Consider the following 27,887-nt stretch of genomic DNA (forward strand, 5'->3'; position numbering starts at 1 on the left):
TTGGGCTCCGCCAGGGCGGAGCAAGCCATCCTGCCCCAACACATACACATGGCAAGAAAGAAGGGCTGCTGGGGAAGGTTGACTTGGCCAGTTCCTCACCCCATGGGGAACCCAGGTTGTGGTTTCCCACCTCTTAAGGTCCTCTTCCTAGACAGCTTCTCCAGCCAACAATTATACGAGCAAAATTCCCGCATGGAACGGTTTGGGGAGAATGCACACCCTTTTCTCTCCATCAGGGACTGAAAGTGCAGCAGGAAGCCTGGCAGGAAGGGGGCATCCCTGGCTGCTTGGGCACTTCAGCACCCTGCCATTCCACCTCCTTGCTTCAAGAAGCCCAAACCAACACAAACCCTGCCTTTGGGCTGGGGAAGCACACCGCCAGTGCCCGGCTCCCTAAAGCACTGCTTTCGTTTGAAAAATCAATTCTCGGTCCCCAATGCAGGCCTCAGTGAAGCCAGCCCCTGTCCCACGACTGCAGCATCGTACCCCCTCGTCGGCCCAGGGCCTTGTCCCGCACCCCGACTGAGCGGCCCAGCGCAGGTTTCCCGGACAAAGGATGGCAACGGGGGCTGCCGGAGGGTCCTGGCTACCCCACCAGTGCTGGACGCGCTGGGACGGCTCTGCCCTGCCGGGAGACGCGCAACCCGTGGAGTTCTCGGAGCTGACGGGCCCAGCGCCGCGCAGGGCCGGCGGCAGGGCGGACGCGGGCCCGACATGGCAGGGGGGCGGCCGGGCTGGAGTGCCGTGCGGCTGCGGGAAAGGAGAAGGACGAGAGGCGCTTACTGTTGGTAGTCTTGTTTGCAGTACAGTTTCCGATCCCGGAAGTAGCAGCTGGTGGTGAGGGCTTGCTGACACGCCGCGCACTGCAAACACTCCTCGTGCCAGGACGACTCGTTGACTCGCATCAGGAAGCGGTCGGAGATGGGCCGCTGGCAGCCCTCGCAGACGGCGGGATGCGGGCAGTCGGAGCCTGCAGCGCACAGGGCGAGAGACGGGCCGTCAGCGCCGACCAGCCCGGCCCAGCGTCCCGATCGCGCGGTGCCCGCAGCTCCGGCCCCAAAGGCGAGGGCAGCCCGGTACCGCCGTCCGCCGCCTGCGCTTCCCCGGCCGCCGCGCCAAGGGCCGGGCAGCCTCAGCTAGTTCGTCCCAGTCAGCGGACTCCGCCGCGGAGAGGCCGCGGGCCTGGAGCCTCGGCTCGGCGCTGCGCGCTCCCCTTCTCCGGAGATCGAGCGCTTGGTGATAATATATATGAGAACGAGCACGGCGCGGGGCAGCCGGCTGGGACCGAGACAGGAGAGGTGAGGCTTAGGCGCCCGCTGGCTGACACGCCCCGCGGTGGCGTTCGTTGTCTTCTCTCTCTCATCTCCCCAAAATCTGTGGTTTAGCTGACCCAGGGAACATTTCCCTCTTAGAGACTCCCTCTTCCCAGGTGACCTGGCACCACTCTCAAGCTTGCCAAGGTGACTGACTACTTGAGTTCTCCATCACCCCTGCCACCCGCCTCCTACCTCTCACCCGGAGTGGCAGCTCTGGAACTGAGGCCCGGTGAGGATGGGGGGTGGCGGCTGGAGCTGTCCTGTCCTCGCTCCTCCTAGGTGGTGTCCCTGCATACCTCTGTTCCCTCAGGATGCCTGTCTAGGCGTGCCTGCCTGTTGCCCCTCTGGTGATCACTCCAGGAGTTTTCTCTCTGTGTCCCCCACGCCCCCATGTTCTGCAAACCACTGTCTTTATCCGTTGGCCTGGAACCCTGTGTCCACCTCGGAACGAGACCCCTGTCCCCTGCCCGTGACCACTCGGGCGTTCCGACCCCGCACTCACCCAGCAGCACCCCTAGAGTGGCGGGCCCGGGGCGCAGGGCGTGCTCCTCCATCTTGATGCCGTCCAACATCTTAGCGCAGTCCGTCTGCCCGCGGGGGAAGCACCTCTCCAGCGATTCGGGACCTGTTGCTATATCCATGGGACGCGGGGCGCGCTGCGAGCCCCGCCGGCCAGGGTGCTCACCCGCCCGCCCGCCTGCCGGCTCGCCGCCGCCGCCGCGGCCCGGGAGCCGGGGAGGCGCGGCCCCCGCGGGTTGGGGGCTGCGGCTAGGGCCGCCGGCTGCCCCGGCGAGCGCGGAGCGGCGACGCGCTGGCCCCGGGCCCCGGCGTCGTGCGGGAGGGCCGGGGCGGCTGCAGTCCGCGCCGCGCTCTCCCGAGCACTGGTAGCCACGCGCGCCGGCTCCTCTGTCACCTGCTTGTCAGCCCCGGAGCCGGGCTGCAGCGGCGGCGGCAGCAGACGGAGCCGCGGGGAGGAGACGGCGGCGGCGGCGGCGGCGGCGGGCGGGGGAGGGGGTGGGGGGGTGCAGGGGCGGCTCCGCGGGCTGCGGGGGGGCGCGGGCGGCGCTGCGGGGTCCCGGGCGGGGCGCAGCAGGCCGCGGAATTCCAGGCGCGTTCCCCGAACTACTCTAGTGCCATAGTGCGCCCGAGGAGCCGCTCGGTTTAGAGCTGGAGCTGGCGGCGGAGGGATACTCCAGCCGGGAGCCGCCTCACCCCTCCTCAAACTTCCTGACATTTGAACTCATTGGTGCGCCTCGTATCCCTGCGCCGGGATGAGCCGGAGGCTCCACGTCAAATAGTGCCGTCGCTGCCCCCCCGTTCCCCGCGGGAGGGCTCCCCGCGCCCCCGGCTTTCGCCCCGCGCCGTGCCCGGCCCCGAGTGCGGACCTGGGCGCCCCGGCCAGGCCGAGCGCCCCGCTGGCCCCTCGCAGAAGTTTGGGTCGCCTTCGAAACAAATCCTTCTGCCCCACCCCCTTGAAAAACTGATTTGGGAGTTGGGGAATGAAGGCTTTCTTTTTTTCTTTCTCGCCTTCTTTATTATTAATATTTTGTAAAGCTTCAGCGCTAAGAGGAGTGGCCCTGAGCGAGGCCAGACTGCACGGACGGCGGGGAGCGCAGCGGCTCCACCAGGGGACGGCGCCGGCCGGGAGTGGCCGCCCGGGGACCCCGACTGTTGGCCGAGGTAGGTCGCACCAGGCTGAGTTGGCGTCCCCCGGGTGGCGGCGCCTTCCCGGAGCCGGTTTCGTCCGTGGAGAGGGCTGGCTGCCTGGACTGAGGGACGGGGACTGGCAGGAGGGGAGGGCTGCTGGCTCAGGATTTGCCAAAGTCCTGGCTCGGGGAGAGGGGGATTTGGCTCCAGATTTGGGGTGTGGGTCCGGGAAAGCGTCAGGCGTGGCAGAGATTGGGTGGAGAGGTGAGCGAAGATCCCGGAAGAGCCCCGGGATCAAGGATGGGAACACTGGGAAGGCAAGAAAGGTGAGGCCCGGTTTCAGGCGACCTAGAGTTTAGAGAATGATTAGGTGTGAGAAAGGGATCGCGGGTACGGGTGGGGCAATGGACGAGAACCTGGCCTCACAGGATTGGGAGTGAGGGCCATGGGTAGAGAGTGGTGGCTCGAGGGTCGCGGACTGAAGACCCTGGAAGATGTGCGTTGGGCTGCTCGAAGGAAACCGGATTGATCGCTGGGATAGGCGACCTTTGGTGGCGGAGGGACCCTGCCGGAGTCGGTAGGCCGTGCCCGGCAGGGACAGGGCCCTGGCCAGCCTGGGCAGCGTGGGCCTCGGCACTGGGGAACGAAAGGCCGGAGAGACCGAGCGGCCGAGTCCAGCGCTGGGTGCGCAGGCCGCTGCGTCGGCTGCAGTGCACCGCGCCCGGGCCGGCTGTGTCTTCGGCCTCCGGGGTCCGCATGGAGTCGCGGCTCGCCCGGGAGCAGGGCGGCCGATGCAGCCCCGAGGCAGGAGCAGATTGACCCTGCGAGCCGCTGCGGGGCAGCCCGAGCCCCTCCCGGAGCGGAGCATTGGCGCGGAGCGGGGCGGGGGCGGAGGGCAAGGGAGGCGGGTCCCCTGACCCCGCTGGAGGCGAGAGGGCAGATCGGATTTGGAGCCTGCGGGAGGCTTGGTCAGAAGTGGCCCCCTGTGCCGCGGGGCCCCGCGGAGGGGCCCGGCTTTGTGGAGGATTAGAAGCTCCCGCCCCAGCCCAGTACCTGCGTGTGTGTCGGTGGGTGTCTGTGTGTGTCTGTGCACATGGATGCTCCCGCCTCTGAGGCTCTTACATGTCTATGCACCCGTGTCTCTGTGCACACACACAATTTTTCCGCGTCCCTGCGACAGTCTGGGCTCCGAGTGGCTCCGAGTGTGTGAATCTGTGTCCCCTGCATCCGTGTGTGTGTTTGGATGTGAATCTGCTGGGCCTTACATACCTCCATCTCTTCCGTGTTTTTGTAGGTCTTTGTGTGTGTCCCTGTGTCTGTCACTCTATGCGGGTGCCACGGTCTTTGTATGTCTTTCATCCTCCGTATTGTGTCTGGGATCCTTTTCTGTTTATGTGTCTGCGTGTCACCTTTGTGTGTCTTTGTGTACCTCCGAGTTTCCGAATGATTCTGTGTGCTCGTGTGTCCCACAGTTTTTTTCGTGTGTGTGTCTTTGTGTCTCCGTGTATTTCTTGATTTCTTGGCGTTTTTGTATCCAGGACGGTGGTAAGTAGATGTGGAGTTTCTCTCACACGCCCTTGGTCCCCGGTCCTTGCGCAGCCTGGAAACCCCAGGCCTTGAGCTCCCGAGGCTGGGCCTGGGCCGCCCGCTCCGGGCATCTGGGACGGGGGCGCGACAGCTGCCGGGAGAAGCCAGGCGGACGAGGCTCGGGCGCGCAGAGCCGGGCGGCGCAGAGCCCGGCGCAGGGCTGGCGGACCGATCGGGGGCATTCTGCCCTCTGCTGGCAGCGCTACGTTCTTGCACCCGCTGTCGGGCGACTGCCTGCAGGCGAGAGGGTCCATGTTCCAGGCCCAGATCGATCCTCTCTTCTCCTTCAGAGCGCACTTAGGAATCCTCTTCCATCGATTAGGAATCCTATTCCATCACAGGCCCTGCAGACCCACCCCAGACTCCAAATTCCCGGTACAGCGTTGCATCCCCCTGCCCCTGTTTTCCAATCCCCACCTTCCGTGTGCCGGGCCTCTTCTCCACACTTCTCTTCTCCCCTTTGGCGGAATGGGGGCCTCTGTGGCCCGGCCTCTGAGGCTTCTCTTGACTCCCTGGCTGGCGTTCAGAGTCGTCGAGACTGCCCAGGGTCGCATTCCCAGGCCGCCCAAAGGCCGGGTCTCCAGGCAGAAGGACGTGCAGGCGGCCCCCTCGGATGCCACGGCTCATCTGACCTGGGGCGCACAGAATCTTGGCATGTCACCCCGTGCCCCTGCCGGCGTCACAGCCCACACCACCAGGGCCTACATCAGGAGGGCCAAGGCAGGTGCTCAGAGCTGCCCGCAGCTGCCGAGGTGCGGGTCTGGACCCAGGCAGCTGGCTGCTCTCTCTGGTCTGGAAGTGGGGCTGCTCAGGCCACGAACCTGGGGTCCCGTCTCCTCGTCCTCCCCGCTCACTGTGCATTAATCCCCCCACCCACCCCGACTTTGGATCAACCCATAGGTCCTGTTCCTTGCCCTCTGTCCCGGCTCCCCGGTCCCTCATTCCCCCAGCTGAGTCGGCGGCGTCCCGGCTCCTTCGCACACGCGCTCAGACGCCCCAGGTCTCTTTCAAGCACAATCGTGGCTCCTGCGCCTCCCACTTCCCCTGATGAAAACGTGGCAGACTGAATGGTAGAAACAGGGCCTAGGCCCGAAGTCGGGTACTGCCCATAGGCGGCGAGTGGCATCTTGCTGCGCCTGACGGGAGCCGGTGCGATCCAGGACCTGCCGATTCCCCAGGACAACCCCGGGCGCTCCGGCCGATACGGGATTCTCTCTGGCTCGGACTAAAGCGTCAGAAACAGCTTCAGATTTTCTCCACCTAAGGAAAGACCGAGTCGGCTGTTTGGAATCACTTGGGAAGAAGCAAGATCTGAGATGGAGGCTCTAGGGCGGGAGTCAGCTCCCCCAATTCTGCAGACACCCCATCTCCACTGAGCCCTTCCCTGTGCCTCCCTGCTCCTTTCCGTAGGGCTTTGCACTCCCGAAGCCTGCCTTCGCTACCAGCGGCTCACAGGCACGGCCCTAGGACCCCCCTCTCCCCCCAGCGGAGGCCTGTCCGTCCTCCCTCGAGCGGTGCTTCTGACCAGAGCCAGCCGCGGGGTCCCCTCCCAGTTTACAACCCCAGCTGGAAGTGAGAATCCTGGGCAGGGGTGGAGTACAGGGAGCTGCCCAGCCGAGTGCTGTGCAGCGTGAAGGCGCGGGCGCTGAGCTGCAGGGATCCGCGATTCCACCCTGCCAGCAGGGAGAGTTGGGGCTGCCAGAGCACCCGGACCCGTCCCGCGCTGCCCGCCCACCACTGGCCCTGGGGCTCCTCAGATCCGCGGGAGGGAGCCAGGTTGGACCAGAGCCGCCCCCAGCCAAGGGCCGGGCTGGGGGCTGCTATTCCCAGGTCGTAGCCGGGCTCCGGAGACCTGCGTGCTCAGGAAGTGGAGCCGGCCGGCACTGGAAGAGGGCGGGTGTCCCGGCCTTTGGAGCCAGTGGTGACCACCCTTGGCTCCTTGGATCGCATCTGTACTTGACCCCAGGACACATGGGTCAAAGGCTCAGTCCCCTTCTCAGCTAGCAGAGAGATGGATGTGTGTGATAAGTAATCCGGTCACCTTCCCACAGCCCAGGGAAAAGTGTCTGTGGAGAGCTCAGAGATCCTGAGCCCTGTGGAGGTCCACAGAGAGGAATGACTGGGGAGGTCCAAGCTGGGGTCCCTCTGACTCAGGACTGGAAGCATGTTCTCACTCTCCCATCTGGAGTTTTCTAGGCTGAGGTGGCAGGGAACGAGATTTTAGTCGGACCTTGCTGATGAGGCCCAGTGTGTGTGGCTCTGAGGCTGTGTGCTGATGTGTGTCTGTATGCAACGTCGGGACCGCCCAGCTCCAGCAAAGTCCTTCTGCCCTCTCTGCAGCCTAGCCCCACCCTCAACCAGCTGATGGGGTCTCTGGCCACAGACTCATGACTTCTCAGCACAAGGTCTGGGTCATTAGTCATGGGATTTCTCCCTGGTGGGTCAGGAGATCAGGCTCCCTCAGATCCGAAGCCTGCTTTGAGCCCTCGGGGCTAGCGTGGCTAGCCACCCTGGCCAGGTGGCTCAGGGCTAAGGTCTTTCACTGGCCGGGCAGTGGTTAGAAGTGAGGTCAAGAGCAGGTGTCAGGGAGTCACCAGATCTGGCTCAGGACCTCTGGAAAGTCCTGCCCTCTCTCTCTACCGCAGCTTTCTTGTCTGTAAAGTGGGCATAATAATAGCATGTATTCCCACAGGGTTGTTGAATGCAATTCAAGTGCTCACCACAGTGCCTGGCACTTAGCAAGTCTCTACTCAAATATTGGCTGAAAGAGAGTCCCCAGGACTTAGGGAAATCACAGCTGCCTCCTCCCCCTCCAACCAGGGCCGGAGGGGAACCAGACACACGCTGAGCTCAGCAATCTCTCTTCCTTTAGGGCAGGTGAAACTCAGGTCCAGGCAGCTGTGGGCTGGGCACAGGAGACCCCCCAGGCAGTGCCTAGACAGCCAGCACAGACAGTCTCAGCCTTCACTACTTGCTCGGGCTGTGGAGCGCAGGCTGGGGTTTTTTGGAAGGCAACAAGATTAAGGGCTTCAGCCAGTGCATCAAAACTGTGTATGTGGGACTCTCAAGGTGCCATTTATATTTATTTCTTAAAAGGCACTTTCCTCAGGAATCTTTGCATTTCTTGCCAAATGGATGGGTTGGGTTATTTCAGCATCTAGATGGGTTATTTCAGCCCCATCTAGAACCAGGGGCTTTCCCGACAGAGGACCTGAACCAGAACAAAGAAAAGGCCAAGGACCATATTTGGAGCCATAAAACCCCCATTAGGACACTAAGAACAACTCGCAGAAAGACATTTTATATGAATTGGACACAAATTCACAAAAGCAAGAAAGTTCATTCGTCTCCACCCTGAGGGTCCATGGCTGGGGAAGGGGACTGGGTGTGATATGGGGGTGAGCGCCCATCCAATTTGATCTTTATCTTAAATCCACTTCAAAAGCTGGGGATCAGCAGAGTTGGAGGTTTGCCTCTTCCTGTAATTATTTGGTGTCTAGTAAAGTTTTTATGAGTGTCTGTGCAAATAAATGCATTTGATGTGCATTTGTTTGGGCTAGTGCTGCTTTATATAGGAGGCGTGTGCGTCTTCCGTTGGTCCTCAGAAAAGAATGAGAGTGAAAATAAAAATAAAATCAAGATATCCGGCCCAGGGAGAGGGGCGGAGCCGAGGCAGTCCCACTACAGACCGACACCCCTCTGACAAGGGCTCGTGGGCACCGGGATGCCGCCAAATGAGTTTGCAGCCTTTGGGTTTCCTGTGTAGAGTTGCTCGGGGCTGGGAGGTGGGCTTGGTGAAACAGATTCTAGGAAGGCTTTTTTTGGAAACAGAACTCTGCCTGTCTTTTGATTACTGTCCTCTGGGTATCCTTGGTGAAGAAAAATGAATAATAGACAAGGGTGAGTTTTGGGGTTGTCACGTTATCATTTAAGTGGCAGGGTAAACCTACTTCTCTGGAATTTGAGCTCAGCAGAATCTGGTGGCGCGGCAGGTTGAACGGAGATATGGCTCCCCGGCCCTCTCCGGACAAGGTGGCCGGGGTGGGACAGGATAGGTGTTCCTCCTGTGTGGCTCGGGAAAGCAGGGGTGCTCCCTAAGGGCCAGGAGCCAATCCAGGGTGTCAGGGGCTAGGAGCATCCATGCCCGTCTCACGTGCCCACCTGGCACCCAGGATGCAGCCTGCAGGTGCATTCAGTTTAGCCCATGCTGGGTTGTCTCTCCTCCCAGCACTGCAGTCCTGATTTATTTGTTCTAAAATTATTTTAGCATTTTACTGAAGTATGATATACATATAGAGAAGTGCACAGTGCATAAATTTACAAAGGGGACACGGTGATGTCTCCGACACCCCAATCAAGAGAGAGAATGTTCTGGCTCCCCAGAATCTCTCCTCATCCCCCCCACCTCCAGGCACTACCCATCCCTTCTTCCAAGGAAACCACTATCTGGTTTCTAACACCATACATGAGTTTCATCTGTTTTTGAATTTTATATAAGCAGAATCGTAGAGTATATGTGTCTTACCAGACTTTAATCATGAGATTTTGCATGAAAATATGGATTTTTCTCCTGAAACATCAGAGGTCTGATTATCTTGGACCCTTATTCCAGCAGGGTGTTGATAATCTGGGGCTGAATTGTGCCCTTCCTCCCTCCCCCCAGTTAACCCCCACTCCCACCCTGCTCCAGGCAGGACACCTGCCCTCTTCAGTGTCTGGCTTGGTGACTCCTGCTGTAAACCTATGGCTTCTCCCGTGATCTTCAACCCCTCCTCAAAAGGAATTAACTGTGTGTACACTGGGGAAGTACATCCAGAATCTTCTCTTATCTCAGTCCCTTCATCTACATCCAGTACCCTCTGAGGTAGAAATCATGAGACCTTTTAACAGGTGAGGAAATCAGCACCTCAGAGAGGTGAAATCACTTGCCCGGGGTCACACAGCATTGTAAGTGTCAGATCCTGGATTCAAACCTGGATTGGCCAGACCCCAAACCTCAGGCTCTTGTCACCTCCCCACATGGCTCCCCTGGGCATCCAGGCCCAGGCGTGAACAATCCCCTTCTGCCTCCTTCTAGCGGGGAGGAAGCTGGACTTTTTCCAAAGGAAACGCTGGGAAACACAAAACCCAAAACAGAAAACAGGGCAGGGATGGTTCCCAGGCCCCGGCAGCCTAACCTCGGGTGATGCAAGTCTAGTCTGGGACGGGCTGGTCTGGACTGGTGCAGCCTCCCCAGATGCAGCAAGGGAGGGTTGCATCGTGCCAGTCACTGAATATCCACCATGTGCCAGGCACTTCCTGTATGTCATCTCCAAATGTTCACAAGGTGCCTATGAGGTAGGTATTATTATTTAGCCCCACCGTACAGATGAGAAAACTGAGGTTCAAAGAGGTCAATGTCTCGCCTTGGACCACAAGTGTATGAGTGGTATGTCTTTGTTCTGTACCACATTGGCTCAGTCTTCTTATTGGAGCCCCCTCCACTCTCCTGTTATGATGGGGGTGCAGCCAGGTGCTTCCTCTTGGGCGCTCAAAGATTCTGGAGTCTGGCTGGCATGGCTTGGGGCTTAGTTTCAGGAGCCACGTGATAGTTCATAGGGCCTCAGTTTCATTGGGAAAGTGGGGATAATATTACTACTTTTCATGACTATTTGGAGGTTCAACGAGGTCTGTGGGCTTTTGAATCTGGAAGAATTAGCAGTGGTCTGTTAGAGGGGGCAGGAGGGTCACTGGATATGCAAAGGTCCTGAGGCAGGAGAGAACTTGATCCATTGGAAGCCTGTGTGGCTGGGTCAGAGGAAGGATGTGGCTGCAGGTGTGGGCAGGAGCCTGACCTCAGGACGTTATAGGTCACAACGAGGAGTGTGGACTTGAACCTGAGGGCAGTAGGGAGCCATGGGAGGGTTTAAACAGCATCGTGCCACGGTCATGTTTGTTTTTTAGGAAGATCTCTCTGGCTGCGATGAGGGGTGAGACCACAGGCAGGAGGCCAAGTGATAAGGCCTTTGGGTTTCAATATCCCTTTTGTATGGAATGAGGTTGGGCGGTCCGCAGAGCAGACCTTATCCTCTAATTTCCCATAGAGGTTGTGTTTCCAGTTCAGGGTTTCATGTTACACAGAGTTATTCTTTCTGGAATGTGTCCCCCAAGCAACCCCGCTGGACCCTCTGTGGAAGGAGGGGCTCTTCTGAATGCAAGATGCGCGTTTATGCAAAAAAGTAGAGCATCGCAGTCCCGGGGCTTGGCAGTGTCTGTCCCTGAAACAGTCCAGCAACCAACAGATGGAAGAGCGTTTAGGAGTTGGGACAGGCTGCAAGCATCAATAATAACAATAATAGTAATGATGACAACGATTAACCTTTATTGATGACTTACCATACCAGGCCTTTGTGAAGTCTCTAACATCTGGGATCTCATGGAATCCTAAAATAAGCCTGTGAGTTAGCTGGCACTGATACCCATTGTACAGATGAGGAAAGCGAGGCCTAAAGTGGGGAAGCGCCTTGCTCATGGTTACTGCGGGGCAGAACCAGGCTGCCACCTGTGGGTGCTGGGCCACTTCAGGAGGGAGGCGAGCTGACGTGTTGTTGAACTTTCTGGGATCCAGACAGCCCTGCAACTGTTCCCAGTGCACAGAAAAGCCAGAAAATTCCAAACCCAGCATCCTGGCCTCCATCTACACTTCAGCCCACACAATCTGCCCTACAAAGTTATTCTCCCTGGAAGAACTTGGTAATTCAGGCTTTTCCAAACCCAGGAGAAGCTTCCAAGTCTAGAATCCTCCCAATGGCCTCTAAGGCCTCTTGGCCCTTGTCCACCTCCCTGGCCTCATCCCTACCTCCTTCCCCTCCAGGCTGCACTACATGCCAAGTGTACTGGCCTTGTTTCAGCTTCTCAAGCAGCTCCTACTCTCTCCTGCCTGCAGGCTCTGAACAGGCTGTTCCCTTTGCCTGGCAGGCTTTCTCCACTCTATTCCTAGCTTACTCCTGTTCATCCTTTCTGTCTCAGTGTAAATGTCACCACCTCCCAGGAGGCTTCCTTCACTCCCTATACTAGCTTAGGTCTGTCTACCTCTTATATGTTTTCAGCAACGTGTGTTTCTCCATCATGGTGACATGGGTTATCTGTCTTCCCCACCCTTCTCCCGTCCCCGTGTGGTCTCAGGAAGGAGTGATAGGGAGCACATCCTCAGTGTCAAGGCAGTGAAGGGGATCTGTAAGACGGGGAGGGGACAAGTGCCCTTGAAATATAACACGGTCCACATTGCGCTTGCTCGGTGGTTGGAGCTATGCATCTCCTCTGTAGACCAGCTGAGGACTCAAGGCAAGAAATGACTTCTCACAGCATAAGATGACTCTGATTTCTTGTACTGAATGAGCATCCCATTTCGTCCCCCCTTCGCTGCCTTCCCTTCTCCGGGGGAGCGCTAAGAATGGGGAAGAAGAAAGCTTGGACTCACAGCCCATGCTGGAGAAGATGCAAATGGAGACTTGGGCCTGCTAGATTCTAGAGGAGGGTAGAATGATCTGGGGAAACTGAGGCAGCAGGGTCTTGGGGATGGGGGAGGAGCTAAGGGGCCTGGGGGAGGGAGATGGCAGAGGGTGAGGAAAGGAGAGGCTGTTCTCTGTTTCTGGAGATTCTTTTTTTTTTTAATTTTTAAAGATTGAGGTATAGTTGATATACCTGGGGATTCTTGATGGCAACCATAGAGGCAACTCCTGGGGGCGCTGTGGTGTCTCACGCAGTACAAGAGGACAAGAAGAGGTAGCGGGGAGCCTGGTCTCCATCATAAGCACCCAGTGCATGGTGGTGACCGTCAGGGCTCCAACCGTAAGGCCTCAAGCCCTTGTCTGCCACCCCTGAGCGGAGGCCAGATTCCCATGGAAGGAGGTCATTGTGTGGGCAATTGGAAGGTGACAGCCCTGAGGGGACCCCGCAAAAGGAAACCTGTGTTTTCAGGGTGTTAGGGCATGGGAGCAATTTTAAAAATCTGTTTTCAACCATTTCTTTGAGAAGCTCATTTCTTTTTAATAAAAGAACGTTAAGAAGTATAACACAAACAAGAGCCTTTTATTTATTTTTATTTTTTTTAACATCTTTATTGGAGTATAATTGCTTTACAGCGTTGTGTTAGTTTCTGCTGTATAACAAGGTGAATCAGCTGTGTGTGTACATATATCCCCATATCCCCTCCCTCTTGCACCTCCCTCACTCCCAAACAAGAGCCTTTTAGACAATAAATGTTTTCTGCATTTAGGAAGCGCACCTTTGAGGGGACGGAAGTCTTCATGGGAGTCTTAGGGCCCTGAGCTCTGAGTTCTAGGTTGTGTGGGAGCCCAGAACAGTCCAGGCTGCCCAAGGAGCGCGCCGGGCTGGGGGACCGTGGTGATGGGAGATGATTCCATTATGCCCTGAACATGTGAGGAGGGATGGAGAACACCCTGCATTTGCCTAACAAGAAGATATTCCCGGGCTTCCCTAATGGCGCAGTGGTTGAGAGTCCGCCTGCCGATTCAGGGGACACGGGTTCGTGCCCCGGTCCGGGAAGATCCCACATGCCGCGGAGCGGCTGGGCCCGTGGGCCATGGCCGCTGAGCCTGTGCGTCCAGAGCCTGTGCTCCGCAAGGGGAGAGGCCACAGCAGTGAGAGGCCCGCGTACTGAAAAAAAACAAAAACAAAAACAAACAAACAAACAAAAAGAAGATATTCCCAAATGTTTTTGGCCAACTTGAGTATAGAAACTCAAGACAAAGAAACTGTCCAATGCCTACTTAAAATATTAATTTGAGTTGGATATTACCGGAAAAATTATAATAACAATTTTTATTATTATAATTTTGGATGTTTATAACAGTAACCTGACAAATGGGTTAAAAGGAGATAGTAAATATAAATATTGTTTTTTTCTTGCAGTTTCTGAAACAGTTTAGTTTCAGACTCTTCACTTGCATTTCTTCCTTTTTTTATTATTGTTTTTAATTGTGATGAAATCCACGTAACATAAAATTTACCATCTTAGCTATTTTTAAGTGTACAGTGGCATTAAGTATATTCACACTGGTTGTACAGCCGTCACCCATTTCCAGAACTCCTCTCATCTTGCAAAAGCCAGGACATGGAAGCAACATAAATGTCCATAGACAGATGAATGGATAAAGAAGATGTGGTACATATATACAGTGGAGTATTACTCAGCCATAACAAGGAACGAAATTGAGTCATTTGTAGAGACGTGGATGGACCTAGCATCTGTCATACAGAGTGAAGTAAGTCAGAAAGAGAAAAACAAATATATATTAACGTGTATATGTGGAATCTAGAAAAATGGTACTGATGAACCTATTTGCAGGACAGGAATAGAGACGTAGACATAGAGAACGGACGTGTGGACATGGGTGGGGGAAGGGGGGTGAGATGTACCGGGAGATTGGGACTGACATATATACACCACCATGTGTAAAACAGATAGCCGGTGGGAACCTGCTGTGTAGTGCAGAGAGCTCAGCTCGGTGCACCGTGGTGACCTAGGGGGGTGGGATGCGGGGGTGGGAGGGAGGTTCAAGAGGGAGGGGATGTATGTGTACGTATAGCTGATTCACTTTGTCGTACAACAGAAACTAACACAACATTGTAAAGCAACTATACTCCAATTAAAAAAAAAAACTGAAACTCTGTCCCCAGTAAACAATAACTTCCTATTCTCTCCTTCTCTGACCCCCTGGCAACCACCATTCAACTTTCTGTCTCTATGAATTTGACTGCTCTAGGTATCTTGCTTAGGTGTAATCATACGTATTTGTCCATCTGTGACGGCTTATTTCACTTAACATAATGTCCTTGAGGTTCATCTGTGTTACAGCATGTGTCAGAAGTTCCTTCTTTTTTAAGACTGAATGGTATTCCATTGTACATATATACCACATTTTTTTAATCCATTTATCTGTCAGTGGACACTTGAGTTGCTTCCACCCCTTGGCTATGGTGAATAACGCGGCTATGAACATGAGTAGACAAATATCTCTTCAAATCCCTGCTTTCAGTTCTTTTGGGTGTATACCCAGAATTCGATTTGCTGGATCATATGGTGATTCTATTTTAATTGTTTTGAGGAAGCGCCTTACTGTTTTCCACGGTGGCTGCACCATTTTACACTTCCACCAACAGTGCACAAGGGTTCCAATTTCTCCACCTCCTCTGTGTTTTGATAGTAGTATCCTAATGGGTGTGATGTGGTGTCATCGTAGTTTTCATTTACACGTCCCCAATGAATAGTGATGCTAAGCATTTTTTTAAAATATTTATTTATTTATATTATTTTTGGCTGCATCGGGTCTTAGTTGCGGCACATGGGCTTTTTGTTGCAGTGCGTGGGCTTCTCTCTGATTGTGGCGTGTGGACTCAGTAGTTGCGGCCCACAGGCTTAGTTGCCCCGTGACATGTGGGATCTTAGTTCCCCGACCAGGGATCGAACCGATGTCCCCTGCATTGGAAGGCTGGTTCTTAACCACTGGACCACCAGGGAAGTCCCAGATGCTGAGCATTTTTTCATGTGCTTATTGGACATTTGTATACCTTCTTTGGAGAAATGTCTACCAAGTCTTCCCCTCATGTTTGGTGGGGTTTTGGGTTGTTTTGGTTTTTTAAAAATTTTTATGTATTTATTTTTGGCTGCATTGGGTCTTCGTTGCTGCATGCAGGGTTTCTGTAGTTGTGGCGAGCCGGGGCTACACTTTGTTGCGGTGCGTGGGCTTCTCATTGTGGTGGCTTCTCCTGTTGCGGAGCATGGGCTCTAGGTGCGCGGGCTTCAGTAATTGTGGCTCATGGCTCTAGAGCACAGGCTCAGTAGTTGTGGCGCACGGACTTAGTTGCTCCGCAGCATGTGGGATCTTCCCAGACCTGGGATTAAACCCATGTCCCCTGCATTGGCAGGTGGATTCTTAACCACTGTGCCACCAGGGAAGACCCGGGGTTTTTGGTTGTTGTTGAGTTATAGGAGTTCTTTATGTATTCTGGATATTAACCTCTTGTCAAATATATAATTTGCAAATATTTCTCCCATACAGTGGGTTGTATTTTCACTCTGTTGATCATGTCCTTTAAATGCACAGAAATGTTCAATTTTGAGGTCCAATTTATCTATTTTTGCTTTCGTTGCCTGTGCTTCCCCTGCATTTGTGAAGCTGTGTCCTTTGTCATTACGGAGCCACTTTTCAAAACGTTCAGCATCGCTTTCCAGAGGACCTCTCTCCACTTCTCTCTAAACTGTTTGACACACAGATTCATGCTTAGTATGGTAATTATCCCAGCCACAAATACCACTTTGCCACACATTATGACAGTGGGCTATACTTATTCTCCTTGTAGGTACACATTCATAATCTGCAGAGCTTCTATATTGCATCATAAAGTGAGTTGTAAAAGGCTTGTTTGCAACAGTGTGCAACCCCTGTGTGTGCCAGGCCACACTCCCAGGAGAAATTCTAAAGCTACACGAAATTACTTGATCTCTTTTAGCCCATTTGTCAGCTTACTGCGATTAACATCCAAAATGAGCACCCAGTGAGGTCATTTCAGGCTAATGCATCTTCCCCAAACAGTGTTCTGTTGGTCACATGAAATAATTGAGAGAATGTCCCATAATACAACATGCTTTGGAAAGAGGCAAATATAAGGAATAATTTTGGGGGGAAAAGCTCTACTTCCTATTCTAGCTGTAGAATAATTAATATAAAATAATAACAATAATAATAGCAGCAGAAATAATCACCATTTGTCGGGAGCCACTCCAGCCTGGCCATGAGCTCACTGCTTCACACACATTCTCACTGAATGCACACACCAGCTTTACGAGGAAGGCGCTCGTATTGTTCCCCATCTACAGGTGGGGAAATTGAGGCTCAGGCAGTGGAAGACACATGCTGGGAGAGCTGGGATTTGAACCTGTGTCTTTCAGAGCCCAGGCTCTTAATCACTACACGTTTCTGCTTTTATCTACCTGGTTTATGCCAGGCTGTGAGCGCCCAGCACTGGTGTGACCCAGAGAGGAGCCTGCCCAAGTGGTAGTGGGGGTTAAAATCCTCCTACTTTGCTGAAGCAAAGTTGGCTGCAGGGCTGGGGGCCCCACCCAGCTTGGTTCCTTCTGCCTGGTGGTTGGTAGTGCTTCGCACAGTGCAGGCTGATACTGGGAGGGGGCATCACAGGCGGCCCCTCCTGACCTCTGCTCAGGCAGGTTAGAAGCAGCTCACCAGCAGGCACTTGGAAGGAAAAGGGGAAGAGAGTTACCAGTCAGGTCAATTTTTTTTTTTTTTTTGCGGTACGCGGGCCTCTCACTCTTGTGGCCTTTCCCGTTGCAGAGCACAGGCTCCGGACGCACAGGCTCAGCGGCCATGGCTCATGGGCCCAGCCGCTCCGCGGCATGTGGGATCTTCCCGGACCGGGGCACAAACCCGCGTCCCCTGCATCGGCAGGCGGACTCTCAACCACTGCGCCACCAGGGAAGCCCTATTTTTTAAAAAAAATTATTTAATTAATTTATTTTTGGCTGCTTTGGGTCTTCTTTGCTGCGTCGGGCTTTCTCTAGCTGCAGCGAGCAGGGGCTACTCTTCGTTGCGGTGTGCGGGCTTCTCATTGCGTCGGCTTCTCTTGTTGCGGAGCATGGGCTCTAGGCGCCTGGGCCTCAGTAATTGTGGCGCACGGACTTAGTTGCTCCGCGGCATGTGGGATCTTCCCAGACCAGGGCTCGAACCCGTGTCCCCTGTATTGGCAGGCGGATTCTTAACCACTGCGCCACCAGGGAAGTCCAGTCAGGTCAATTTTACACAAAGAAGTGACAACATAAAAACATCAGAGGCACAAGAGACCCTGGGTTGCCTCTGGCTTTGTTAAAAGGAGCTTATATTTTTATTTTTGGTAAGCTTTATTTTTTTTATTATGGAAAATTTCAAACGTATATAAAAGTAGAGAGAATAATATATCTATCACCCAGCTTTAACAATTATAACTCATGCACAATCTTGTTTCATCTACATTCCACCCCAATTCCTCTATCCCAATGGATTATTTTGAAGCAAATCCCAGACACTCTTAACATCTCAACCGTAGCTATTTGGCTGTATCTTTCTAAAAATTAAGAAAATCTTTTTTAAAAAAGGAGGCTGGGCTTCCCTGGTGGCGCAGTAGTTGAGAATCTGCCTGCCAATGCAGGGGACACGGGTTCAAGTCCTGGTCTGGGAAGATCCCACAGATCTCCACGGATGCCGCGGAGCAACTAGGCCCGTGAGCCACAACTACTGAGCCTGCGCGTCTGGAGCCTGTGCTCCGCAACAAGAGAGGCCGTGACAGTGAGAGGCCTGCGCACCACAATGAAGAGGGGCCCCCGCTTGCCACAACTAGAGAAAGCCCTCGCACAGAAACGAAGACCCAGCACAGCCAAAAATAAATAAATAAATATATTAAAAAAGAAAAAGGCTATAGCCATAATACCATTATCACAGCTGGAGAAATTATCATCACACATATCTAGTCATTGTTTACATTTCTTTGATGGTCTCATAAATGTTTTTTGTACCTTGTAAAAAAGTCAATATATGTCCCTTTTAATCTATAATCCGCCCCCCCCCCCACCTCTCTGCCCTTGTCATTTATTTGTTGAAGGAACCTGGTTGTTTGTCCTGTAGAGTTTTCCTCAATCTGGACTGTATTCCTGTGAGTTCCTTTAACATGTTCCTCTGTCCCCTGTATTTCCTGTAATTAGATTTAAGGCTTGATGAGGTTCAGGTTCGATTTTTGGCCATAATACTTCACGGGAGGTATCCTGTCCTTCCATCAGGAAGCCCATAATGTCTTGTGATCTCTCTTTTTGTGAGGTTAGCAGTCATTGATGTCCATTGCCCAAGTTCATTCTTTCATTGGGGATTGCAAAGTGATGGTATTCTAATTCTGTCTTCCTTCTTCATTTATTAGCTGGAATACTTGTAAAAGCGAAACTTCTCTTCTTCAACTCTTTAGTTACCCCAAGGTACAGTACAATATCCTTCATACCTACAATACAGATAGTACAAAGACTTGATTCTTTAATAGTTCTCACATACTGAGTTGGTTTCCTGACATCCTTGGAGTTATTTTTTATTGAGTTATTATTATTAATTTTTTAGTATCATTATGAACATAGGGATTTAATGTTATTTGGTGTGTTTCAATCCCCTGCAATTATTATCCTTATTGATACTCAAATGATCCCACAAGACCAGAGTGAAGCTCTTTGGATTGGCTCCTGCAGCCTTTTGACCTCAGTAGGCTTTGATAACTTCCTTGCTTTCTGGAATAGCAAGATGCCCAGGTTTGTCTTGGACATTTTCTGCCCCAGACCTGGAATCAGCCATTTCTTCCAGGATCCCTGGTTTCTTGGAGTGGGTAGTGGTATTTAGAGACCACAGTTAAGGTTTAAGGGATGCTTATTGCCATTGGGTTGGTCATTGTTTCTGGGCATTTTCAGTGGACAGAGCTAGGAAATACATTTGTTTTTTTAAAGATTGAATATATCGTGAGTCATAACTACCCAAACTTGGAAGCAACAAAGATGTCCTTTAGAAGGTGAATGGATAAACAAACTAGTATATCCACACAATGGAACGCTATTCAGTGGTAAAAAGAAATGAGGTACCAAGCAATGAAAAGACATAAAGGAGCCTTAAATGTATATTGCTAGGTGAGAGAAGTCAATCTGAAAAGGATACATATTGTATGATTCCAACTATACGATATTCTGAAAAAGGCAAGACTCTGGAGACAGATCCGTGGTTGCCAGGAGTTGGGGGGTGGGTGGGAGGGGTGAACAGGCAGAACACAGGGGATTTTTAGGGCACGGAAACTATTCTGTATGATACTACAATGGTGGATACGTGTCATTGTATGTTTGTCACAACCCTTAAAATGTGCAGCACCTAGACTGAATCCTAATATCAACTATGGACCTTGGGTCATAATTATATATCAGTATTAGCTCATCAGTTGTAACAAGTGTACTCCACTAATGCAAGATGTTAAATAATGGGTGAAATTGGGGGAGGGGGAGGTGAAGGGGTATATGGGAACCCTTGGTACTTTCTATTCAATTTTTCTGTAACCCTAAAACTGCTAAAAAAATAGTCTGTTAATTTATTTTCAAAATATGAGTTCAATTGACATTTCTAATTTAAATTCAGGGCTATAGTGTTTTTACTTAGTCTCATCCGTCTTACATCTGCATATCCTTTCTCACATGCTGTGTGTCCTTTCTTCCCAGTTCCCAGTGAAAGATACACTCATTTGCTAAGTCCTACTCTACACAATACTCTCAGATGAGAATACCAATACCACCAAAAGTGCAATTATTGATTTTTTTCTTTTGCAGTTTATTTATTTTTACTTTGCCTTTAGAGAATACCTTATTAGGGATGGACAGTCAAGACTGCTGTGTTTTAGTCGCTTGGAGGAATTCCTCTCCATGTATCTATCACCAACTTGCCATAAGTCAGCTTTTTGTTTGTTTGTTTTCCTTTTGTTATTTGGAATTTCTTTTCCAAACATTTAACATGTTTATAATATGGTTATGGAGAATATTTGCCTGGTTTCCAACTCAGGTCCACAAATCATGGAATATTACAAGTAGTCTAGCTTCTGTCTCCGCCCCTCTACCCTGTTCCCTTCCTCTCCTGTTAGATAACTTTTGCTGCTTCAAATTTTTCATTTAGCCTTTCATTTTATTTATTTCTTAATGTATATTTATTTATTTTATTTTATTTTTGGCTGCGTCGGGTCTTAGTTGTGGCACGCAGGATCTTCATTGCGGCATGCGGGCTTCTCTCTAGTTGAGGCGCACAGGCTCAGTAGTGGTGCCGCATGGGCTCAGTAGTTGTGTCATGCGGGCTTAGTTGCCCTGCGGCACGTGGGATCTTAGTCTCCTGACCAGGGATCGAACCCACATCCCCTGCATTGGAAGGCGGATTCTTAACCACTGGACCATCAGGGAAGTCCCTATCCTTTCATTAGATAATTCTTAGATAAATAAGAATATAGTCTACACACTCTTCTCCAAATTTTAAACCAAATTTCTTTCTAGTCAACCTCCAAATACTGGCAGAGGAAGGCCTGACCCCAGACTTTGTACACCGTCAGAATCCACCCAATTTGAAATACATTATTTCTGTTCTTTGTTGAGGGCCTACTGCTATTTCCAGGTTTGTATAAAAAGATTTCTGTGTGTTAGTTGAGCCTTCAGACAATCCCATGAGGTAGGTATTATTCCCCTATTTTGCAGAATTGGGAACTGGAACTTAACGAACTGGGATTTGAACTCCTTTCTCCCTTATTTCACCCATTTGTTCATAAGTATTTCCAAAGTTCCTAACTCTGTTTCAGACCCCATCCCAGGTACTGGGATACAGAGATGAACCAGGCAGGGTCCTGTCCTCATGGGGCTCACATCTAGGGGATCATTCATGTCTGAGCATCTGTTCATCTGTCGGTCCTCCACTGCACAGGGAATGCCTCAAGGGAATCTGTCTGATCCACTCGAAGTGAGAGCCCCGCACAGCAGAAACCAGTGGATGTTTGTTGAAAGAATTAATAAATAAATGAAGAAAGAAGGTTGAAAGAAGAACAAAGCTTGTGGTTGTAATGGAAGTCTTATGCCTCTTATACTCAGAAACCTTTGTTAAAAATTTAATAACTTTTAAGTTATGGATATAATGCACCTCATTATAGAAAATTTGGAAACTATAGAAAAGCGCAAATGAGAAAATAAAAATAATCCATAATACTAGCCTCCAAAGTTAGTCTTTTTTTGTATTCCTTTGGGCTTTTTTATGTATGAATATCTTTTTTTAAGATACAACATTTGGATCTTGCTATATATCTATATCTGTATACAGATAGATATATCTATATATAGATAGATATATCTATAGATAGATAGATAGATAGATCTATATCTATATATAGATAGAAAGATATATCTGTAGTTTGCATTTAAAAACCTCACTAACGATGTATAATGAACATTTTCCTATTCGAAAATCTTTTCAAACCTAAGTGTCTACTTAGAGGTTGGATTTATTTTCACCAGTGACTACATCCTTTACCATATAAAATAATTATAAGCTCAAGACTGAGGTTAAGTCATAATGGGAAGCATATTTAGCAGGTTTCTAGGCAGCACACTGGGCCCCAGCCATGACCATACAATCTTTCCCCAGCAAACGCCCAGGGAAATGCCTTGAGAATGTCGGCTGGAGGCGTCAGCCTTACTTGGCTCCTTTAATACTCGGAGTTATATTATCAGCACATTCACTTTCTACAGTTCTGATCTCTGCAGGTACCACTAAAATTCTCTCTTGGCTGCAGAGGAACTGTATACAGGCATCAGAGTGTGATTAAAGGCTGTCTCTGGAGTCAGACTCACCCTAAGCCCGGCTCCACATGAGATGGCTGTGTGATCTCGGCAAGGACATTCACCTCTCCTGGCTTCAGTTCCCTCATCTGTAACACAGAGCAGCGCGTGCGCACACCTCCACTGGCGGTCACGGGGACTCAACAGCACAACGCCTGGCACATGTTAGTCACCAATAAACATCAGATATTATAACTTGTGTTTGGAGCGGTTTCTCTTCTATCCAAGTGGCATTTGCCATTCTCTGGTGTGAGGGTTGCTCTTGACAACTCGTCTTGATAGAAAGATATGAAGCAACTGGATGACCAACCATCTTAGAAGGAAGCATTGGACACAAGGGTCTCAGGTGTGCCCTGACCCCACCCTGACCTTAAGCGGTCAGGCATCCTAAACACATTGACAGGGGATTATGACTTTATTTTGTTTCTAAATTCATCAGAATACTACACAAGTAATCATGGAAGCCAATATCACACAGTAATGAAGTTTCCGGTCTTTGGAGCTAGACAATGAAGGTTCAAATCTCTGCCTCCTTACTTACTATCTGTATCACTTTGAACAAACTATTTCCCATCTCTGAGCTGCAGCTTCCTCTTAGTAAGTTGGAGATAACTGCAGTGGACAGCTTTTCCCCCTCCCATCCAGCATACATTACCCTGCTTTTGCTGTTGCTTTGGGAGAACCAATTCTCTCCTACCCTGAACTAGGATTTCACTCCCTGGCTCTGTGACTGGGGCATGTGACCTGGGCTTACGCCAATTAGTGCACCCATCACCTGACCACAGAGATTGGTTGCTGGGTGGTCATGTGACCCACGCCAGTCCAATGGAGTAGCCCTTAGGGCCTTTGAGAACCACTTCTTTTCCATAGCCTTGCAGTTGTGAGGGTGCGACTGGCTCCTGCTTCAAAGCCATCTTGCTCCCAAATGGGAACATGCTCCAGGGGAATAGAGTCAAGAGAAACCAGTTGTGGACAAATTTTGAGCCCCTGCTTGAAGCCCAATCATGATTTTCCATTGACACAAGTGAATTAATCCTCTTTCTTTGCTTAAACCAGTTTGAATTGGGTATTCAAACGGGGTATTCTGTCACTTTCAACGGAAAGAATCCTGTCTCCCAGAATTGTTATAAGGATTAGATAAGGAAACATATAGAAAGCCCTCAGTGCAGTACTTGGAACAAAGTATGTGCTTAATAAATGGTAGTTATTTATATTGTTGTCATTATAACTTTGTAGAAAAGCAAGAAAATCAGATAAAACAAAAAATATCAGGGAAAACAGTGCACATTATTCCTAATTTCACCTCTTAGGGATAATCAGGTAAATATTTTGAAATATTCTTCTTCCAGACATTTTCATATATATATTCATAAAAACCAAAATGGGATTATGCTCTAATACTGTATTATAACCTATTTCACTCAGAAATCAAACAGCACAAAGGTATATCTGCACAGCACAGTCGTTCGTAACAGCGGCAGAGCATTCTATGTTTTTGTTGAATACAGATTGTCTCCAAGTTATTTTTGTATTAATGATGTTGTGACGGCATTTTCTATCATCTGTCAATCGGTTGATCTGTATCTTGATGCATTTCATAATTTTCTAATGATCAGTTTCTAAGACGAGGATTGCAGAGTCAAAGAGTTTCACAGATTTAAAAACCTACCTTGTAATTTTTATTGGAATGTTTAGTTTTTGAATAAAACACGTCTTGGTCTCTTCAGGATGCTATAACAGAATACCAGAGTCCGGCTTATAAACAACAGAAATTTATTTCTTACAGTTCTGGAGGCTGAGAAGTCCAAGATGAGCGGATTCGGTGCCTGGTGAGGACCCTCTTCCTGATTCATAGACACCTGTGTCCTCACGTGGTGGAAGGGGTGAGAGAGCTCTCTGGGGTCTCTCTTCTATAGACACTAATCCCATTCGTGAGGATGGAGCCCTCATGACCTAATCACCTCCCAAAGGCCCCACCTCCAAATACCATCACATTGGGGATTAGGCTTCAACCTTGAATGTGGGTGGGGATACAAACATTTAGCCTGTAGCAATATTATCCAACATTTAAATGTCTTTTCCAGATGGCAGGGATCCCAATTCTGTGGGCTCCACATCTTCTCCGCATCAGACACTTTTACAGGTCTGATGTCATGAGTTCTCAAGACTCCCCTGGAGGGGAGGGACGGTGATCTCCATAACTCTGATCGCAGCAGCCCCTTCACTCAGGAGACCTAGCACATGGCAGGGCCCCATTCTTCTTGGTGTTTCAGGGAGACCCCAAGGGGTGTAGAACATGCACCCACAGGTAAGTCCCGGTTGTCATTTTACTTTGAAAGGAAAATATAGAATTGATTTATTTGCAGACGACACGATCATCCATGTAGAAAAAGCCAATGTAATCTACAAAAAAGCTGCTAAAACTAATTATTGAGATATAATTCACGCAAGTCCTTGTTGTCATTTGACAATTCCTTCACCCTCCCTCACCTCCTATGCCCTTGCCCTGTGAACAAACTTCACCACTGTGGCCACTGGCCACACAGAGACACTCCTCCCCGCGGACTTCCTGTGCGTTGATGACCTTGGAAGGGAAGGGGAGGTCATTCCTCTGGGTTTTGTTTGGTTAGGGGGATCTGCAGCAGCGCTGCTTGGGCACACGAAGGGGCAGAGTTTAGTGAAGTGAGGCTCCCTTCCGCACAGTTCTTTTTCTCCCCAGGGAGCAGTCAAGAGAGTCAGGAGAGCTGTGTCCACGTGGGTGCTGAGCCGCACTGCCACCCACAGTGGTCACATCCTGCCCGCGCCCAGCTCTGCTCCTCAGGCCCTGGGCTCAGTCTGGCTCTTTTCCTCTCCCAGGGGCCCACTGCTCCTCCCGGGTACTCTGCTCCCATGTTCCCCCAGGCTGTCCCATGTCACACGTCCGAACCCACAGTGGGTGACCTTCACATCTACCCCAGGGTGCTGCTGGGTCCTCAGTGGGCGCAGTAGCTGTCGAGCAGAAGCGTGTTGCTGGACTTCGGTGTGGCTGCCCCTCCGCCCCAGTCGGAGGGTCCGTTCCCGTGGTGCAGATGCAGCGATGGTGGTTCACAGAGAGGACCGTACCTGCCCAAGTTCTCACCTCAAGTTATGATGGAGCCAGAATTTGTGCCGTTTCTCTCTGATGCCAAGTTCTGTGCTAGTTCTGCCGTGTCCTCCAGGACCGGCCATTTCCCGCCAGCTTCTGAAACCCATGAGGGGAGAGGCTCTGAGCCGGGAGGAGGGTAGGTGAAGGGATCTGAGAAGCGTGAATGGTACGGCGCTCTGCACAAGGGTAACTGGGCAGCTTCTCCCATCCACATCCCTGGACTCTAGTCCCACACGCTCGGTCCCCAGGGCCACCCGTGGAAACCGTCTCTTCTTCAAATCCTACTACCAGACCCAGCTTTCTGCCCCTGGGGCTCCTGGGTTCAGGGGCCCTTCACCTGCCTGAACCCTGGGTGGTGTTGGGATGGGGTTGGGCGGGAGGGAGGCTGGGTGTTGACAGGCAGCTGGGCTCACCGGCTGTGGGCCTGGCCCCTCCCCCTACCCTTCCTCCCCTTCCCAGCTGGCTCTGAAAGGGAAGTGGGGTGGGGGCAACTTCACAGGGAAACTTTTGTTCTTGCCCAGAACAGACACAGGCTGGGGACCGAGCTTCCCCTTGGCTGCCACGGAGACCGGGGCCACTTGAGTTCATGTTTATTTTCACAGTGTGGATTCCATGGAGATAATCGGCCCTGACGGGGCAGCCCTGGAAGAGGGCTCGGGACTCTGCGGAGTGCCTACTGTGTGCTAGGCCCGAGGTAGGCGGGAGCCAATGAGATCCCAACCCCCAGAGATCAGATGCTGACTGATCACACTCGATGGAGGAGGAGGCCGCCAAGGTGCAGAGAGGGGAAGCCACTTGCCCAAGGTCACACAGCAGGTTAGCAGAGTGCTGGAAGGGGAGGCCGCATGCTCCCCTGGGCTCTTTCTACTTTTATGCCTGAGTTACTGGCAAAGCAACTCAGCCGCCCTGGGGCTTCACGGAAGAGGCACTGCCCAGGGTTCCCCACAGGCCGGGGTCTGTGAGGCAGGATGGATAAGAGCGTGGACCTCTCTTCCAAGGGGCTCCAGTCCAAGCCGAGGCCTCGGGCAAGCAGTGTTCTCTGAGCCCTAGTCTCCTCCTCTGTGCAACGGGACTGATGACAGCGTCTGTCTCGTCAGAGCCGTGCAGCTTGACGAGGGGGGAGAACTCAGTAATAACCATTGTTATTATACTAGTATCACTGCTAGTCTTCCATCCCACCCAGTGCCACACCCTCGGGCTCACCGCGGGCCCAGGAGCGTCCTACAAGATGTGTCAGTGCTGTTCCCGAGTGGCAGCTTCTCCTGCCGAGGCCGTGAGGGGCGTGAGGGGGGGCTGGCCTGTGTGTGAATCCCGACCGCTTGTCATCCCCGGGAGCAGACCAGGGATTTCACAAGGAATCACCCCCAGCCCCTCCCCGGTCGGGCCAGCAGCCCTCGCCCTGCCGCATCCTCCTCAGGGCACCGCTGGACCACCCATCCCCTGGCCCAGGCCCTCCCCCAAATCCACCCTCGCCGTTATTTAATTTTTTTTTTCTGTATTTACTTTTCCCACCACTTCATTTCATTCCTGAAATACACCTCAAAGCCCCAGATAGACCCAACTCACCAGGCCAGTCGTGAGTCCGCCAGTAAGACCGGCATCGGACGCGTGAGGACCCGAGGAAACAGCCGAATCAAAAACCAAACATGGAACCAATAAAATCTTTAACCTGACACTACAAACTTCCCACAGACTTCAGAGAAATACCTCGAGAAGTGCACGACCTTTTAGTTTCTCCCCAAGGCTACCACCTCCTCCAGCGGGGTCTTTCTAAAATACAGATTTGACCTTGTCACTTCCCGGCTTCAGAACCCTTCGTTGGCTCCTCATTATTTATTATTCTTATTCGCTTGCATTTATCGAGGTCCTCTGCTCGCTGGGTCCTGTGCTGGATGCCTTTCATGCATTTGTTCCCATGGGGCAGGGACTGTTGCTATCCTGGTCTCAGGGAAGAGGGAGCAGCGGTGCGGGGGGACCGCAGGGTCACGAAGCTGCTGAGTGGCGGAGCTGGGATGCAAACTCGGGTCAGCCTGCGTCCAGAGCCGGGGCCTCTCCAGCTCTCTGCGGCCCTGCTGGAGGCCTCAGCGCGCCCTTGACGAGCTCCCCGGCCTGGGGTCCGGCCGCTTTTCCCTCCGCCCCCTCTGGGTTGACCTTCCTACTCGTCATTTCTGTCACTCAGTCTCAGTGTGGGAACCACGCTCCCAGCACGGGCTCCGGACCTCAACCTTGGTCTCCACAGGGACCTCCTCGTCTCCAGTCACCGATCAGCTCCTGTGGCTTGAACTCCTGACTCACCAGCGGCTCTTCAACTGCCCCATTTTGAGATAACAGCCCTTCCTTGACCTTGAGGCTCCTGCTAGCTACCACCTTCTATCTCTTTTTCCATCTCCTGCCAAGCTCTTAAAAGCCCAGTGTGTGCCCCCCCATATGCCCGCCTCGTCACCCCCACCCACCCCTCAGCTCTTTGCACTCTCCTCCCAAGTCTCCCCTGAAATGGCCCCGGGTGAGGCCACCTCTGACCCCTGGGTCATCTCGTCCACTTGTCCAGCTTCTGGGCTTCATCTTACCTCCTGCTTACCCCCTGTCTCCTCTGATTCACCACCTTCTGGCTGCTTCTACTCCAGCTACTTCTTGACAACTCTTCCTTTGCCCCCTGTCCTGAATGTTGGTGCACATGGACCACGCTCCCTGGGGGAACTCAGCCACCACGACCACAGGGGTGATGTCCAAACCTGCACCCCAGCTCTGGCTTCCCTCTTGACCCACAGAGCCAACCGCCTCCCGG

At 52.0% G+C, this 27,887-nt stretch overlaps 1 protein-coding gene and 1 long non-coding RNA gene across 8 annotated transcripts in view; one reads left to right on the forward strand and one right to left on the reverse strand.

Annotated features, from left to right (window-relative positions):
- LMX1B (LIM homeobox transcription factor 1 beta) overlaps positions 1 to 1,988 on the reverse strand; it is an 83,519-nt gene extending 81,531 nt beyond the window's left edge. For both annotated transcript variants that reach the window (XM_067743305.1, XM_067743304.1), the window contains exons 1-2: positions 1,819 to 1,988; positions 784 to 970 (exon numbers count right to left, since the gene is read on the reverse strand). In XM_067743305.1, the coding sequence (XP_067599406.1) occupies positions 784 to 970; positions 1,819 to 1,957 (326 nt within the window). In that variant the 5' untranslated portion in view covers positions 1,958 to 1,988. The remainder of the gene's footprint in view (positions 1 to 783; positions 971 to 1,818) is intronic.
- LOC137227442 (uncharacterized) lies at positions 885 to 27,858 on the forward strand. Of its 6 annotated transcripts, none has more exons than XR_010944859.1 (5): positions 885 to 1,298; positions 2,871 to 2,996; positions 23,765 to 23,861; positions 24,063 to 26,231; positions 26,648 to 27,858. It is a non-coding gene; the product is annotated as an uncharacterized lncRNA (long non-coding RNA). The 6 variants fall into 6 exon arrangements; XR_010944857.1 differs by having other exon boundaries at positions 24,063 to 25,918; positions 26,101 to 27,858; XR_010944855.1 differs by having other exon boundaries at positions 24,063 to 25,238; positions 25,705 to 27,858.
- Positions 27,859 to 27,887: the final 29 nt, after the last annotated feature.

This window comes from Pseudorca crassidens, chromosome 7, assembly GCF_039906515.1.
Source record: "Pseudorca crassidens isolate mPseCra1 chromosome 7, mPseCra1.hap1, whole genome shotgun sequence".
Classification (NCBI taxonomy): Eukaryota; Metazoa; Chordata; class Mammalia; order Artiodactyla; family Delphinidae; genus Pseudorca; species Pseudorca crassidens.